Raw genomic sequence first — 17,885 nt, forward strand, 5'->3', positions numbered from 1 at the left:
GGAACTTTTAGTAGTGAGGTATAGATTACAAAGATCATCTCATTATTTAAAGTTTTTTTTTTCCTAATATGATTTACAGTCTTCATTTAGATGTTATTGATTATTTATTTAGTTGTATCATAAATGATCTTTAACAAAGATTAATGAGTTTATATATTTTACTTTTTTTTTCCAATTTAAAAAAATTATCATGTTATTGTGTCTTTTTTTCTTGTAAAATAAAGTTACGTGTCCAAAATATTTTTGAGGTTAATTTCCAATTAGTTTATAGAAACGGTTCATTTAAACCACTTAACTGGATTAAGCAATATGATTCCTTTTTATATCTCACTAATTTTTTCATTTATAAAGTAAAAGACTAACTTACTTCATATTTTGCATATCCTTTAATATTTTACAGGCAAACTTGTATTTGTTTAAACTTCCTTGCAAAATCAAGGGTACACCGTAAAAGTTTTAGGGTTTGAGCTGATTTCAATTTTATTAACTCAAAAGTTCTTATGGTTTATATGTAATTTATTTAGTATTTTAGCTTATATGAAATTGTTTAACTTAGTTTCTGACACTTATTAAATTTAAAACCTCACGCTAAAGTAAGTTAATCTTTTACTTAAGTAAAAAGAGTAAGATATAAAAAGGAATCAAATTACCTAATCCTGTTAAATGGTTTTAATGAAGCGATTCTTGAAACTAATTAGAAAATTACAATTTTTATTTTACATGCAAACATTCAAAAAAATCATTTGTAGGTAAGAGGGCAAGGAGCAACAGCTTAGGATAAAATTCAGGATAAATAAAGTTTTAAAAACACTTTAAGTATAGTTTAGGTTCTAAACTAGTGGTTATGGTGTATTTAAGTATCAATTTTATAAGTCTATAATATGTTGAGTTAAAAATTTAATATTTTCAAGCCTCTTTGAAAAAAAGACTTTTGCAACTTTTAATATTAAAAACTAGTTTAAAATTTTAATATTTCCTGAACTTTCAGAGTTCAAATTTTTGCTCGTCAATTATATCAATCATAATTTAAGTTTAAAAAAACATGTTACTATCATTTTTTATGATAATTTTTTTTTTTTATAGAAGTAAGTATGTTAGGGAACGGATCTTAAAAATTTAGTTACAAGCTAACCTTTTTCTATACTAAATTCTATTCATTAACAATTTTCAGAAAACTATTATATAAAAGCTAAAATGGCAGAAAAAATTACTCGTAAAATGGAAAACACTTCAATAAATAAGTCAGAAACTGAAGATGTTGTAGATCCGTGGTCTGTAAAGGCATCAAGCAATAAAGGAATTGATTATGAAAAACTCATTGGTAAGCTGAACCATTTATATAAGTTTGATCTTGATTTTTCCTTTCAATTTTTTTTTTAGAATTGTGGTAGTCTTCATAAAGTTATTTTTGATAAAAATATTTGTAAACTAAACATTTAAAACAGTTTAATCACATTACTACATTACTAGATATCACTAAACTTTCTGTCTAACTACTACTCGTTAGCCAGACGTTTTGCTGTTTTATCATAGTTAATTAGGTTTAATATTATAGTAACATCTTAAGTTGAAAATTTCAGAAAAATGATCTACCGGACTTAACTTTTAATAAACCTTAATATATATAAGCATGAATAAAAATAACAAGTATAATTTGCAGTTAAGTTTGGATCAGAAAGAATCAGTGAAGATGTGTTACAAAAATTTCAAGAAGTTCTTGACAAAAAGAATATGAAAATGCATACCTTTCTTAGAAGAAAAATATTTTTTTCTCATAGGTTTTTATTATTAGTTAAAAAATGGAAAATAACTTAAAAACATCAGTATAAAAATTAGTTCAAAATAAAAATTTTAAAAGCATTTTTCTTTAGTTGTTCTAAAAATAATGTGTCTATTTTCAGTATTTATAGCTGGATTATTATAAATTACCATAAAAGTATAGAGTTATCTAAGAAAAATCTGTGTTGCATTGCTAATATTACAAAATCAATTATCTGATAAGTGTCTATGTTTGCAAGTTTTGACATTTTAGAAAGCTTATTGATTTATCATAATTTTTCATTCAGAGAATTGGATCAAGTCTTGACGAACTACATAGCTGGGAAGCCTTTTTATTTGTACACTGGACGTGGACCTTCATCTACTGCCATGCATCTTGGTCATATGGTTCCTTTCATGTTCACCCAGTTAGTTGCACAGTAATTAATACACAATAACTTGATGTGTTTTCAATGTTTTGAAAGAATTTTTCAAAAAGTACTTTTGATAGTTTTAGCTTTCTATTAAGTTGTTTTCTTTTAATTATTTTCACCCACTTATGTTACTACTAAATTTTACTTTTAGCATACTAAAACTGCAGTTTCGGAACAAGTTTTTACTAGCTATTTTTATACCAGATGGCTTCAGAAAGTGTTCGATGTGCCTTTAGTCATCCAGATGACTGATGATGAAAAGTTCTTCTTCAAAGACGGCAAGAACCTTGATAATTACACCGATTTAGCTTACGAAAACGCCAAAGATATTATCGCGTGCGGATTTGACCCGGACAAAACATTTATTTTCACTGATATTGAATATATAACTGAGGGACACGGGTTAGTAGCTGTTTAATTTTTAAATTTGAAACAGAAATGTTTATAAAATTGAAATCTACGTATTGAAACATGTTTGAAACGCTTATAAAAATTATGTTAAATTAAAATAAAAACTAATAAGCATAAACATTTAAGTTTATATAAAAATATTTTATGTTTACAGAAAAGAATTCTTCAAGAATATTATCAAGTTTAAAAAGGCTGTCACATTAAATCAAGTAAAAGGCTGCTTCGGTTTCGAAGGAGATAATAATATTGGTTAGTTAGAAAATTTTAATTCAATATAAAACATATAAACATCGTATTTTAAAGTAGTTAAATTGAAAAGTTCTGTTTCTTATTATAGAACAATACGTATAAAAGTATATTTTTACAAATACATATTTATTTAAACTTCGACTTAACAGTTATCACTAAATAAAAGTAAGTTATTTTTATTCTAGGACAAGTAAGCTTTCCACCAGTACAAGCTTGCCCTTCATTTTCTTCCAGTTTTCCACACATTTTTAACGGATGTAGAGACGTGGAATGCCTCATTCCATGCGCTATCGATCAGGTAATGTCCAAATATATTGTTATTTATTTTAGTTTAATTTGATTTTAATACAAACTGATAGTTTTAAATTACACTCAATTGCTTAAACAGTCGTTTTACGGTGAGTTTTGAAATATGTTCACACAAATTTAACGCTATAAAATTATTAAAGAAAAATATTGTATCTAATGAAAACTGAGTACGATTTTATTTTACATATTTAGTATCAAAAATAGTTTCAATTTTGTTATTTCTTCTACAAATACTTTTCCAGGTTTTATTAACTGTTTTAAAAAGGTTGTAAAATCTAATAGTATTTTTAATTAAAACCTTCTAAAAACTAGTGCTAATTTATTTTATTAGTTAAATCAGTTTATTTTCCTTAAAAGCTCAATGCATTTAGCATTGTATATATTTAGCAAAGTATATGTGTAACTAGCTTATCCATAGAGCTATCATCAAGGAATAAATAATACAACATTTAAGTTTCTAAACTGAACTGTACTTGATTAATTATATTCCATTATTATAGGATCCATACTTCCGCTTGACAAGACATTATGCACCAACGTTGGGATTCAAAAAGCCTGCGTTGATTCACTCCGTATTTTTTCCGGCATTGCAAGGAGCCGTCTCTAAGATGAGTGCTTCAGATGAAAACAGCGGAATTTTTCTCACTGATACTCCCCAACAAATAAAAACCAAGGTATTACTACTAAAAAATTTTTTTTTTTCATTTTAGTTTAACGTAATACTCTAACTACATCTTATTTAAAAACATTCTTAATTATTTACTTTGATACATAAGTCATTTACATGATTTTTCTAATTTTACACAGATCAATAAGTACGCATTCAGTGGAGGCCAAGATACAGTTGAATTGCACCGAAAACTTGGAGGAAATATCGAAGTTGATGTCTGCATTAAATATCTAAATTTCTTCCTAGACGATGATGAAGAATATGAAAAAATTAAATCTGTTAGTAACATTATATATTTATAAACTTGCTAGTTAGTTTTAAAGTAATGTCATTATTTGATTTTTATTATAAATTTGATAACTTTATGTTTATATTAATTTTAGGCATATGCTAAAGGAGAACTTTTATCGGGAGAACTCAAGAAACGTCTGATTGAAGTACTTCAAGCATTTGTAGCAAAACACCAAAAGAACAGACAGAAAGTAGATGAAGCGACCATAGAAAAGTTTTTTAGCTGCAAACGATTCTCATGTGCCGACAACTATATTCCCAAAAACTAGACAAAACTTTTTAGTCATCAGTACTTGTGAAGCTATGCTAGTTGATGCTCCAATTCTTGTTTATTTTGTAATATACGTTGAGCTTTTTCATTTTTTTAGTTTCGTGAAGTGTATAATTCTTTAATAAACTAAATTCTATAAAATAAAAAAATTATTAGTAAATTTATAATTACGTATAGTTTTGTAAATCTATAGCTTCTTACACCTTTGGCTATAATTTATTCATTTTGTGCCACTTAGTCCTGGACAAGACGTTAAACTGTATCCAAATAGTGTACAAACCGATATCTGAAAGGTTAACACTAGTCGTTTTGAGAAGTTGCAAATTATTTTATTTTTAGTTTCTAAACTTCAATAAAGATGTGCGAATTAAATATTTTATTCACAACCGGGTTTCGGTGACAAAAAATTGTGACCTCTTCAAGTTAAATAAAATACTGCGTACACAAATACACATCTTTATCAAAATAAGCTCTTTACATTTCAGTAAATTGAGCAATCTTTTTTAGTTATGACAAACAACTATGATAAATTATTTTTGTTGGACTCTAAAATAAATAAGTACATAACTAAAGCGTTTAATTTCAGCTTTTTGGATAACTGCTCATAGTTATTCATCATGTGTTTAGTTTTTTTTGTTTGCTTGTTAAAGTATTTCAGTTCATTAAACATTTTGGCTTTTTTCCTACGAGAATATAAAAAATTAATATGTATGTCAAAATTAGTTTCATTTCATTTTAGTAATGTTTTCCTCAGGTCACCTCAGCTCGGTGAAAATTTATTTGCATAGCTCAGGCCTAAATAGGATTTTTTCTAAACATATTTATTTAAAGATTATGTTTGAAATTCATGAGATATATTTCATGGAACTTTTAGAAGAGAGGTATAGATTACAAAGATCATCTCATTATTTTAAGTTTTTTTTTCCTAATATGATTTACAGTCTTCATTTAGATGTTATTGATTATTTATTTAGTTGTATCATAAATGATCTTTAACAAAGATTAATGAGTTTATATATTTTACTTTTTTTTCCAATTTAAAAAAATTATCATGTTATTGTTTTTCTTGTAAAACAAAGTTACGTCTCCAAAATATTTTTGAGGTTAATTTCCAATTAGTTTATAGAAACGGTTCATTTAAACCACTTAACTGGATTAAGCAATATGATTCCTTTTTATATCTCACTATTATTTTCATTTATAAAGTAAAAGACTAACTTACTTCATATCTTGCATATCCTTTAATATTTTACAGGCAAACTTGTATTTGTTCAAACTTTCTTGCAAAATCAAGGGTACACCGTAAAAGTTTTAGAGTTTGAGCTGATTTCAATGACTCTATTTTATTAACTCAAAAGTTCTTATGGTTTATATGTAATTTATTTAGTATTTTAGCTTATATGAAAATGTTTAACTTAGTTTCTGACACTTATTAAATTTAAAACCTCACGCTAAAGTAAGTTAATCTTTTACTTAAGTAAAAAGAGTGAGATATAAAATGGAATCAAATTACCTAATCCTGTTAAATGGTTTTAATGAAGCGATTCTTGAAACTAATTAGAAAATTACAATTTTTATTTTACATGCAAACATTCAAAAAAATCATTTGTAGGTAAGAGGGCAAGGAGCAACAGCTTAGGATAAATAAAGTTTTAAAAACACTTTAAGTATAGTTTAGGTTCTAAACTAGTGGTTATGGTGTGTTTAAGTATCAGTTTTATAAGTCTATAATATGTTGAGTTGAAAATTTAATATTTTCAAGCCTCTTTGAAAAAAAGACTTTTGCAACTTTTAATATTAAAAACTAGTTTAAAATTTTTATATTTCCTAAACTTTCAGGGTTCAAATGTTTTGCTCGTCAACTGAATCAATCATAATTTAAGTTTAAAAAAAAAACATGTTACTTTTATTTTTTATGATAAAAAATTTTATTAAAAAAAATGAATTACGTATGTTAGGGAACGGATCTTAAAAACTTAGTTACAAGCTAAATTTTTTCTATACTAAATCCTATTCATAAACAATTTTCAGAAAACTATTATATAAAAGCTAAAATGGCAGAAAAAATTACTCGTAAAATGGAAAACACTTCAATAAATAAGTCAGAAACTGAAGATGTTGTAGATCCGTGGTCTGTAAAGGCATCAAGCAATAAAGGAATTGATTATGAAAAACTCATTGGTAAGCTGAACCATTTATATAAGTTTGATCTTGATATTCCTTTCAATTTTTTTTTTAGAATTGTGGTAGTCTTCATAAAGTTATTTTTAATAAAAATATTTGTAAACTAAACAGTTAAAGCAATTCAATCACATTACTAGATATCATTAAATTTTCTGTCTAACTACTACTCGTTAGCCAGACGTTTTGCTGTTTTATCATAGTTAATTAGGTTTAATATTATAGTAACATCTTAAGTTGAAAATTTCAGAAAAATGATCTACCGGACTTAACTTTTAATAAACCTTAATATATTTAAGCATGAATAAAAATAACAAGTATAATTTGCAGTTAAGTTTGGATCAGAAAGAATCAGTGAAGATGTGTTACAAAAATTTCAAGAAGTTCTTGACAAAAAGAATATGAAAATGCATACCTTTCTTAGAAGAAAAATATTTTTTTCTCATAGGTTTTTATTATTAGTTAATAAATATAAAATAACTTTAAAATGTCAGTATGTAAATAAATGTAAATAGAGATGTTAAGAGCTTTTTTTTCAATTCTAAAAATAATATAACTTTTTCCAGCATTTATAGTTGGACTATCATAAATTACCATAAAATTATAAATTTATTTAAGGAAAATCTGTGTTGCATTGCTAATATAACGAAATAAAACATTTATTAAAAGTCAATGTTTGCAAGTATTGACTTTTTGAAAAGCTTATTGATTTATTATAATTTTTCATTCAGAGAATTGGATCAAGTCTTGACGAACTACATAGCTGGGAAGCCTTTTTATTTGTACACTGGACGTGGACCTTCATCTACTGCCATGCATCTTGGTCATATGGTTCCTTTCATGTTCACTCAGTTAGTTGCACAGTAATTAATACACAATAACTTTATGTGTTTTACATGTTTAGAAAGAACATTTTTTTAAAGTAATTTTGATAGTTTAAGCTTTGTATTAAGTTTTTTTCTTTTAATTATTTTCACCCACTACTAAATTTTACACTTAGCATACTAAAACTGCAAGTTTCGGAACAAGTTTTTACTAGCTATTTTTATACCAGATGGCTTCAGAAAGTGTTTGATGTGCCGTTAGTCATCCAGATGACTGATGATGAAAAATTCTTCTTCAAAGACGGCAAGAACCTTGATGATTACACCGATTTAGCTTACGCAAACGCCAAAGATATTATTGCGTGCGGATTTGACCCGGAAAAAACTTTTATTTTTACTGATGTTGAATATATAACTGAGGGACACGGGTTAGTAGCTATTTATTTTTCAAATTTGAAACAGAAATGTTTATAAAATTGAAATCTACGTATTGAAACATGTTTGAAACGCTTATAAAAATAATGTTAAATTAAAATAAAAACTAATGAGCATAAACATTTAAGTTTATATAAAAATATTTTATGTTTTCAGAAAAGAATTCTTCAAGAATATTATCAAGTTTAAAAAGGCTGTCACATTAAATCAAGTAAAAGGCTGTTTCGGCTTCGAAGGAGATAATAATATTGGTTAGTTAAAAGTTTTAATTCAATCTAAAACATATAAACATCGTATTTTCAAGTAGTTAAATTGAAAAGTTCTGTTTCTTGTTATAGAACAATACTTATAAAAGTATACTTTTACAAATACATATCTAATTAAACTTCGACTTTTAATTTAGTTATCACTAAATAAAAGTAAATTATTTTTATTCTAGGACAAGTAAGCTTTCCACCAGTACAAGCTTGCCCTTCATTTTCTTCCAGTTTTCCACACATTTTTAACGGATGTAGAGACGTGGAATGCCTCATTCCATGCGCTATCGATCAGGTAATGTCTACATATATTGTTATTTATACTAGTTTACTTTTATAATATTACAAACTGATAGTTTTAAGTTAGATTTAATTGCTTAAACAGTCGTTTTACGATGAGTTTTGAAATATGTTTACATGTATTTAACGCTATAAAATTATTAATGATAAATATTATACTTAGTGAAAACTGAGTACATATATAGTATTTTTACATATTAAGTATCAAAAATAATTTTAGTTTTGTTATTTCTTCTACGAAAACTTTTCTAAATCTTATTAACTGTTTTAGAAAGGTTGTAAAATGCATTAGTATTATTAATTGAAACCATCTAAAAATTAAACTTATTTAAAGTTAAATCAGTTTTTATTCTTAAAAGCTCAATGCAAAGCAAATTTTATGTGTATGCATATGATAGTAGCTTATCCATAGCGTTATCATCGAAGAATAAACTAGCATAACATAATATTTTTTAAACTAAACTGACTTTATTAGTTATTTATCATTATTATAGGATCCATACTTTCGCTTGACAAGACATTATGCACCAACGTTGGGATTCAAAAAGCCTGCGTTGATTCACTCCGTATTTTTTCCGGCATTGCAAGGAGCCGTCTCTAAGATGAGTGCTTCAGATGAAAACAGCGGAATTTTTCTCACTGATACTCCCCAGCAAATAAAAACTAAGGTATAACTTCAAAAAAAGTTTTTTTTTTCATTTTAGTTTAACGTAATAGTCTAACTAGATATTATTTAAAACTATTCTTAACTATTTACTTTGATACATAAGTCATTTACAGGAATTATTTAAAATTTACACAGATCAATAAGTACGCATTCAGTGGAGGCCAAGATACAGTTGAATTGCACCGAAAACTTGGAGGAAATATCGAAGTTGATGTCTGTATTAAATATCTTAATTTCTTCCTAGACGATGATGAAGAATATGAAAAAATTAAATCTGTGAGTAACATTATATATTTATAAACTTGCTAGTTAGTTTTAAAGTAATGTCATTAGTTGATTTTTATTATAAATTTGATAACTTTATCTTTATATCAATTTTAGGCATATGCAAAAGGAGAACTTTTATCGGGAGAACTCAAGAAACGTCTTATTGAAGTACTTCAAGCATTTGTAGCAAAACATCAAAAGAATAGAGAGAAAGTTGATGAAGCGACCATAGAAAAGTTTTTTAGCTGCAAACGATTCTCATGTGTCGACAACTATATTCCAAAAACTAGATAAAACGTTTTAGTCATCAATACTTGTGAAGCTATGCTAAATGATGCTCCAATTCTTGTTTATTTTGTAATATGCGTTGAGCTTTTTCATTTTTTTAGTTTCGTGAAGTGTATAATTCTTTAATAAACTAAATTCTATAAAATAAAAAAATATTAGTAAATTTATAAGTATGTTTAGTTTTGTAAATCTATAGCTTCTTACACCTTTGGCTATAATTTATTCATTTTGTGCCACTTAGTCCTGGACAAGACGTTAAACTGTATCCAAATAGTGTACAAACCGATATCTGAAAGGTTAACACTAGTCGTTTTGAGAAGTTGCAAATTATCTTATTTTTAGTTTCTAAACTTCAATAAAGATGAGCGAATTAAATATTTTTTCACAACCGGGTTTCGGTGACAAAAAATTGTGACCTCTTCAAGTTAAATAAAATACTGCGTATACAATACACATCTTTATTAAAATAAGCTCTTTACATTTCAGTAAATTGAGCAATCTCTATTAGTTAAGACAAACAACTATGATAAATTATTTTGTTGGACTCTAAAATAAATAAGTACATAACTAAGGCGTTTAATTTCAGCTTTTTAGATAACTGCTCATAGTTATTCATTATGTGTTTAGTTTTTTATGTTTGCTTGTTAACGTATTTCTGTTCTTAAACATTTTGGCTTTTTTCCTACGAGAATATAAAAATAAATATGCTTGTAAAAATTAGTTTCATTTCATTTTAGTAATGTTTTCCTCAGGTCACCTCAGCTCGGTGAAAATTTATTTGCATAGCTCAGGCCTAAATAGGATTTTTTCTAAACATATTTATTTAAAGATTATGTTTAAAATTCATAAGATATATTTTATGGAACTTTTAGTAGTGAGGTATAGATTACAAAGATCATCTCATTATTTAAAGTTTTTTTTTTTCCTAATATGATTTACAGTCTTCATTTAGATGTTATTGATTATTTATTTAGTTGTATCATAAATGATCTTTAACAAAGATTAATGAGTTTATATATTTTACTTTTTTTTTCCAATTTAAAAAGATTATCATGTTATTGTGTCTTTTTTTCTTGTAAAACAAAGTTACGTGTCCAAAATATTTTTGAGGTTAATTTCCAATTAGTTTATAGAAACGGTTCATTAAAACCACTTAACTGGATTAAGCAATATGATTCCTTTTTATATCTCACTAATTTTTTCATTTATAAAGTAAAAGACTAACTTACTTCATATTTTGCATATCCTTTAATATTTTACAGGCAAACTTGTATTTGTTTAAACTTCCTTGCAAAATCAAGGGTACACCGTAAAAGTTTTAGGGTTTGAGCTGATTTCAATTTTATTAACTCAAAAGTTCTTATGGTTTATATGTAATTTATTTAGTATTTTAGCTTATATGAAATTGTTTAACTTAGTTTCTGACACTTATTAAATTTAAAACCTCACGCTAAAGTAAGTTAATCTTTTACTTAAGTAATAAGAGTAAGATATAAAAAGGAATCAAATTACCTAATCCTGTTAAATGGTTTTAATGAAGCGATTCTTGAAACTAATTAGAAAATTACAATTTTTATTTTACACGCAAACATTCAAAAAAATCATTTGTAGGTAAGAGGGCAAGGAGCAACAGCTTAGGATAAAATTCAGGATAAATAAAGTTTTAAAAACACTTTAAGTATAGTTTAGGTTCTAAACTAGTGGTTATGGTGTATTTAAGTATCAATTTTATAAGTCTATAATATGTTGAGTTAAAAATTTAATATTTTCAAGCCTCTTTGAAAAAAAGACTTTTGCAACTTTTAATATTAAAAACTAGTTTAAAATTTTAATATTTCCTGAACTTTCAGAGTTCAAATTTTTGCTCGTCAATTATATCAATCATAATTTAAGTTTAAAAAAAACATGTTACTATCATTTTTTATGATAATTTTTTTTTTTTAATGAAGTAAGTATGTTAGGGAACGGATCTTAAAAATTTAGTTACAAGCTAACCTTTTTCTATACTAAATTCTATTCATTAACAATTTTCAGAAAACTATTATATAAAAGCTAAAATGGCAGAAAAAATTACTCGTAAAATGGAAAACACTTCAATAAATAAGTCAGAAACTGAAGATGTTGTAGATCCGTGGTCTGTAAAGGCATCAAGCAATAAAGGAATTGATTATGAAAAACTCATTGGTAAGCTGAACCATTTATATAAGTTTGATCTTGATTTTTCCTTTCAATTTTTTTTTTAGAATTGTGGTAGTCTTCATAAAGTTATTTTTGATAAAAATATTTGTAAACTAAACATTTAAAACAGTTTAATCACATTACTAGATATCACTAAACTTTCTGTCTAACTACTACTCGTTAGCCAGACGTTTTGCTGTTTTATCATAGTTAATTAGGTTTAATATTATAGTAACATCTTAAGTTGAAAATTTCAGAATAATGATCTACCGGACTTAACTTTTAATGAACCTTAATATATATAAGCATGAATAAAAATAACAAGTATAATTTGCAGTTAAGTTTGGATCAGAAAGAATCAGTGAAGATGTGTTACAAAAATTTCAAGAAGTTCTTGACAAAAAGAATATGAAAATGCATACCTTTCTTAGAAGAAAAATATTTTTTTCTCATAGGTTTTTATTATTAGTTAAAAAATGGAAAATAATTTAAAAACATCAGTATAAAAATTAGTGCAAAAAGAAATTTTAAAAACATTTTTCTTTAGTTGTTCTAAAAATAATGTGTCTATTTTCAGTATTTATAGCTGGATTATTATAAATTACCATAAAAGTATAGAGTTATCTAAGAAAAATCTGTGTTGCATTGCTAATATTACAAAATCAATTATCTGATAAGTGTCTATGTTTGCAAGTTTTGACATTTTAGAAAGCTTATTGATTTATCATAATTTTTCATTCAGAGAATTGGATCAAGTTTTGACAAACTACATAGCTGGGAAGCCTTTTTATTTGTACACTGGACGTGGACCTTCATCTACTGCCATGCATCTTGGTCATATGGTTCCTTTCATGTTCACCCAGTTAGTTTCACAGTAATTAATACACAATAACTTGATGTGTTTTCAATGTTTTGAAAGAATTTTTCAAAAAGTACTTTTGATAGTTTTAGCTTTCTATTAAGTTGTTTTCTTTTAATTATTTTCACCCACTTATGTTACTACTAAATTGTACTTTTAGCATACTAAAACTGCAATTTCGGAAAAAGTTTTTACTAGTTATCTTTATACCAGATGGCTTCAGAAAGTGTTTGATGTGCCTTTAGTCATCCAGATGACTGATGATGAAAAGTTCTTCTTCAAAGACGGCAAGAACCTTGATGATTACACCGATTTAGCTTACGAAAACGCCAAAGATATTATCGCGTGCGGATTTGACCCGGACAAAACATTTATTTTCACTGATATTGAATATATAACTGAGGGACACGGGTTAGTAGCTGTTCAATTTTTAAATTTGAAACAGAAATGTTTATAAAATTGAAATCTACGTATTGAAACATGTTTGAAACGCTTATAAAATTATGTTAAATTAAAATAAAAACTAATGAGCATAAACATTTAAGTTTATATAAAAATATTTTATGTTTACAGAAAAGAATTCTTCAAGAATATTATCAAGTTTAAAAAGGCTGTCACATTAAATCAAGTAAAAGGCTGCTTCGGCTTCGAAGGAGATAATAATATTGGTTAGTTAAAAGTTTTAATTCAATCTAAAACATATAAACATCGTATTTTCAAGTAGTTAAATTGAAAAGTTCTGTTTCTTGTTATAGAACAATACGTATAAAAGTATATTTTTATAAATACATATTTATTTAAACTTCGACTTAACAGTTATCACTAAATAAAAGTAAATTATTTTTATTCTAGGACAAGTAAGCTTTCCACCAGTACAAGCTTGCCCTTCATTTTCTTCCAGTTTTCCACACATTTTTAACGGATGTAGAGACGTGGAATGCCTCATTCCATGCGCTATCGATCAGGTAATGTCCAAATATATTGTTATTTATATTAGTTTACTTTGATTATAATACAAACTGATAGTTTTAAGTTAGATTTAATTGCTTAAACAGTCGTTTTACGATGAGTTTTGAAATATGTTTACATGTATTTAACGCTATAAAATTATTAATGATAAATATTATACTTAGTGAAAACTGAGTACATATATAGTATTTTTACATATTAAGTATCAAAAATAATTTTAGTTTTGTTATTTCTTCTACGAAAACTTTTCTAGATCTTATCAACGGTTTTAGAAAGGTTTTAAAATGCAATAGTATTATTAATTAAAACCTTCTAAAAATTAAACTTATTTATTAGTTTGATCAGATTATTTTCCTTAAAAGCTCAATGCAAAGCAAATTACATGTGTATGCATATGATAGTAGCTTATCCATAGCGTTATCATCGAAAAATATCATAGCATAACATTAAAGTTTCTTAACTAAACTGTACTTAATTAATTATTTATCATTATTATAGGATCCATACTTCCGCTTGACAAGACATTATGCACCAACTTTGGGATTCAAAAAGCCTGCGTTGATTCACTCCGTATTTTTTCCGGCATTGCAAGGAGCCGTCTCTAAGATGAGTGCTTCGGATGAAAACAGCGGAATTTTTCTCACTGATACTCCCAAGCAAATAAAAACTAAGGTATAACTTCAAAAAAAATTTTTTTTTTCATTGTAGTTTAACGTAATAGTCTAACTAGATATTATTTAAAAATATTCTTAATTATTTACTTTGATACATAAGTCATTTACATGATTTTTTTTTAAATTTACACAGATCAATAAGTACGCATTCAGTGGAGGCCAAGATACAGTTGAATTGCACCGAAAACTTGGAGGAAATATCGAAGTTGATGTCTGCATTAAATATCTGAATTTCTTCCTAGACGATGATGAAGAATATGAAAAAATTAAATCTGTTAGTAACATTATATATTTATAAACTTGCTAGTTAGTTTTAAAGTAATGTCATTAGTTGATTTTTATTATAAAATTGTTAATTTTTTCTATATATTAATTTTAGGCATATGCTAAAGGAGAACTTTTATCGGGAGAACTCAAGAAACGTCTGATTGAAGTACTTCAAGCATTTGTAGCAAATCATCAAAAGAATAGAGAGAAAGTTGATGAAGCGACCATAGAAAAGTTTTTTAGCTGCAAACGATTCTCATGTGCCGACAACTATACTCCTAAAAACTAGATAAAACGTTTTAGTCATCAGTACTTTTGAAGCTATGCTAGTTGATGCTCCAATTCTTGTTTATTTTTTAATATGCGTTGGACTTTTTCATTTTGTTTAGTTTCGTGAAGTGTATAATTTTTTAATAAACTAAAAAACTTCTAGAATACATAGGTTCTAAACTAGTGGTTATGATAAATTTAAGTATCAATATAACAAGTCTACAATATATTAAGTTAAATTCTTTCAAACCTTTTTGAAAAAAAAAGACTTTTGCAAGTTCTTATATTCAAAACTAGTTTAAAATCTTAATACTTCCTGATCTTTTAGGGTAGTAGAAAAAATTAGAATTATCATCCTTAATATTTACTATTTATTTATCAAGTTATTGTTATTATTAGACTACTTATTATTGATTGTTGTTTTAACAAGTTTCTACTACTTATTTTACTCTATTACTTTTTTTTGCCTGTAGCGTTACGTTAATTTATATTTGTTAATTTTGTGGATAGTGTCAATAGAGATTTTTATCGGTTAGAACTTGAAACAATACAAGTTATTAGTCACAGTCAAGAAATAAGATATATTATATGATATATACACGTTGTTATGGCAATTTTTTGTAATTAAGCTTGAAAATTTAGTAAAAAAAGCACAAGCAATTATACTGGAATACGTAAAATTTCTAATTGAACAACGATTTTTAAGAAAAGTCTAAACCTCTTTTTTTCAGTGTTGGCAAGGACCCCAGGAAAAAAACTCTAAAATTCTTCATGGAATAAACTAATGAAATTAAAACCTTTTCATAAGTATAAAAATATATCTTAGGTTTAAATTTAATTTTTACCTGTTTAGTTAGTATATTATTCTAAACTTTTCATTTTTTAGTCTTTTATATTTCATAAACGATTAGAAAGGTTTCAGCATTTAAATTATCAATTCCCAGGCTGTTAAGATAATTTTTTTTTTTAATATTTTTTTAAAAGCAGAACAGCTTGGTTTGCCTCTACTAAAGAGTATGATGTATTCAATACAAAGAACAAACTTTATATAAGTAATGTTATTTATTCGAAATCAACATCACTTAAACAATTTTTTCCCTTAAATTGTTTTTAATAAGTAAAAAAAAGTTAAATTAAGTAATTTAGAACAAATTTAGAATACTTTTGTTTTGATAGTTACAAGAACTTGTTCTCAAATTTGTTTTTGAGGAATGTTGCCAGAATTCTAAATACTTAATAAAGTTTGATTGTTTTATCTTAAAATTAAATTCTCGAGTAATTAATTTGTTGTTTTATTATAGAACTTAAGTCAGGTTGTTAAGTATGTTAACTTTTTCAAATTCAGTATTTTTTTAATAAAAACTATTGAGTGACTAGTAAGCTTGTAATTGATGAATCCTTACTGATAGCACAAACCAAAGTTGTATCTTAAGATTAAACATCATTTTTAATTCGACACTATGAAAATCATATCATTTCAATTTTTATCTACTAAGAAAATATAAAGATAGTTAAGTCTTAAAAGCTTTTATAATCATTATAAATGTTGTTCAAACTCTTTTTAAACTAGTTTATTTATAAATGATGGGTCTTAAATTATAAATTTGAAATTTTATTAACAATGCAATGTTTCACTCGCTTGAAACTAGTCAAACGAGATCTTCAGTTGAATAAGATCTGTAAAAAAGTTTACAATAACATGCAGGAAGACAATAGGCTAAACGTGAAATAAAAGAAACTAAACAAAAATAAAAAGATTGAATTAAATCTAATAAAACTTATAGTTTAAAGTTACTAATATATGAAAATCTTAATGTTATTAGGTTAGTTTATCTTAAATTTTGAAAAATGTAAGCTACTTAATTATTTTATAATCTTAAAGCTTAAACAAATAAATAAAAAAGTAAGTATACTAATATTTAGCAGCCTTGCGAAATTTGTAAACAACTAACAAAAAAAAACAACTTTTCAACTAAAGCATTATGTTAAATTTACTTGTTTAAAAAAGTTTGACTATTGTATAGTGACGTAATTATATATTGGTTTAAATATTTGCTTGTACAAGTTAAAATAGTGATGTACTTATCAAAATGTTCTTAATTTTTAAAATAAAACATTTTAAAAAGTACACATGAACATATTAATTCGTTCCTTTTATTTAAAGAAGTTCCCCCGTCAGCGTTCAGTATTTCCATCTTTTCATAGGTGCAGGTCCTGCAGATTCTCTGCGGTTTACTTATATGCCCGATGTGGTGTAAAATTTCCCATTTAATGTTATAGTTAGTATTGTTGCGTTTTAGCTTCCAAATATATTTTGACAGTTCGGTTTCGTTTTCCTTGTAAACTTTCATATCACTATTATGGCTATACCACATTGTTTTGAAAGTTCCTCCCGTGCTCCCTACATATTGCTTTATTTCTTTTTTTTGTCGTTACCGTAGCTTTGTAGACAACGTTCTTAATTAGGCATTTGTTTTTTAGCGGGCATAGGTTCTTGTTTCTGCAATTAAATAGTGGCTCTTCTGTGACACTATTTTCAGTTTTTTCTTTATTATCTAAAGTTTTTTTATTTTGTCCTTGAATTAACATTTTTATGTTGCTCATACAACTATACGCCAATTTACAGTAGTTTTTATTTATTAACTTGTTTAGACTGTTGTTTTAATTAAAATGCTTGTTCAAAAAACATTTTTCCTATATTTGTTTTTACTGATTCGCAAAATAGTGTGTTGAAATAAATTATTTTTCTTGTTCTGTTTCTTTTCAACAATTCTATTTCACTATCATTGTTACCCCTAACCCTTACCCTCAGTCGGTAGCTTTTTTTTCAATTTACCTTCAGTTTTTTTTTTACTCTCGTGCAAAAATGACCCTTCGTCCAAAACTGTCACTCGTACAAAATTGACCCTCCGTAAAAAATCGTCACTCGTGCAAAATTGACCCTTCGTAAAAAATCGTCACTAGTGCGAAATTAACCCTTGGTGCAAATTTGTCTTCTTGCAAATTTTGACCCGTTCCCCTGTTTTGGATACCTTGAGCAACATATTGATAAATTA

General features: G+C 26.2%; 3 protein-coding genes across 3 annotated transcripts; all 3 read left to right on the plus strand.

The window, feature by feature from the left end:
* The first annotated feature begins 1,194 nt into the window (after positions 1–1,194).
* Positions 1,195–4,391, plus strand: LOC145841513 (uncharacterized). Its single transcript, XM_082948873.1, has 9 exons — positions 1,195–1,321; positions 1,661–1,778; positions 2,067–2,186; positions 2,397–2,594; positions 2,758–2,852; positions 3,038–3,150; positions 3,662–3,835; positions 3,969–4,109; positions 4,215–4,391. The coding sequence occupies exons 1-9, from the start codon at positions 1,195–1,197 to the stop codon at positions 4,389–4,391; spliced, it is 1,263 nt and encodes a 420-aa protein (XP_082804999.1).
* Positions 4,392–6,447: 2,056 nt separating this feature from the next.
* Positions 6,448–9,618, plus strand: LOC145841514 (uncharacterized). Its single transcript, XM_082948874.1, has 9 exons — positions 6,448–6,574; positions 6,905–7,022; positions 7,306–7,425; positions 7,629–7,826; positions 7,990–8,084; positions 8,273–8,385; positions 8,885–9,058; positions 9,193–9,333; positions 9,439–9,618. Exons 1-9 carry the CDS (start codon positions 6,448–6,450, stop codon positions 9,616–9,618), a joined length of 1,266 nt encoding a protein of 421 aa, XP_082805000.1.
* A 2,051-nt stretch (positions 9,619–11,669) lies between these two features.
* On the plus strand, positions 11,670–14,848 carry LOC145841515 (uncharacterized). The gene is made up of 9 exons (XM_082948875.1): positions 11,670–11,796; positions 12,128–12,245; positions 12,533–12,652; positions 12,863–13,060; positions 13,223–13,317; positions 13,502–13,614; positions 14,117–14,290; positions 14,426–14,566; positions 14,672–14,848. The coding sequence occupies exons 1-9, from the start codon at positions 11,670–11,672 to the stop codon at positions 14,846–14,848; spliced, it is 1,263 nt and encodes a 420-aa protein (XP_082805001.1).
* The last annotated feature ends 3,037 nt before the right edge of the window (positions 14,849–17,885 follow it).

This window comes from Thalia democratica, chromosome 7 (assembly GCF_965202585.1).
Source record: "Thalia democratica chromosome 7, ktThaDemo2.hap1.1, whole genome shotgun sequence".
NCBI classification, from domain to species: Eukaryota; Metazoa; Chordata; class Thaliacea; order Salpida; family Salpidae; genus Thalia; species Thalia democratica.

Bases quoted from the DNA above. Each gene is read 5' to 3' on its own strand.
- LOC145841513 (XM_082948873.1), top strand. From the start codon at position 1,195: ATGGCAGAAAAAATTACTCGTAAAATGGAAAACACTTCAATAAATAAG. The intron at 3,836-3,968 runs GTATTACTACTA...AATTTTACACAG, and splicing joins CCCAACAAATAAAAACCAAG to ATCAATAAGTACGCATTCAG. The intron at 4,110-4,214 runs GTTAGTAACATT...TATTAATTTTAG, and splicing joins AATATGAAAAAATTAAATCT to GCATATGCTAAAGGAGAACT.
- LOC145841514 (XM_082948874.1), top strand. From the start codon at position 6,448: ATGGCAGAAAAAATTACTCGTAAAATGGAAAACACTTCAATAAATAAG. The intron at 7,426-7,628 runs GTTAGTTGCACA...TTTTTATACCAG, and splicing joins GTTCCTTTCATGTTCACTCA to ATGGCTTCAGAAAGTGTTTG. The intron at 7,827-7,989 runs GTTAGTAGCTAT...TTATGTTTTCAG, and splicing joins TATATAACTGAGGGACACGG to AAAAGAATTCTTCAAGAATA.
- LOC145841515 (XM_082948875.1), top strand. From the start codon at position 11,670: ATGGCAGAAAAAATTACTCGTAAAATGGAAAACACTTCAATAAATAAG. The intron at 11,797-12,127 runs GTAAGCTGAACC...TATAATTTGCAG, and splicing joins TGATTATGAAAAACTCATTG to TTAAGTTTGGATCAGAAAGA. The intron at 14,567-14,671 runs GTTAGTAACATT...TATTAATTTTAG, and splicing joins AATATGAAAAAATTAAATCT to GCATATGCTAAAGGAGAACT.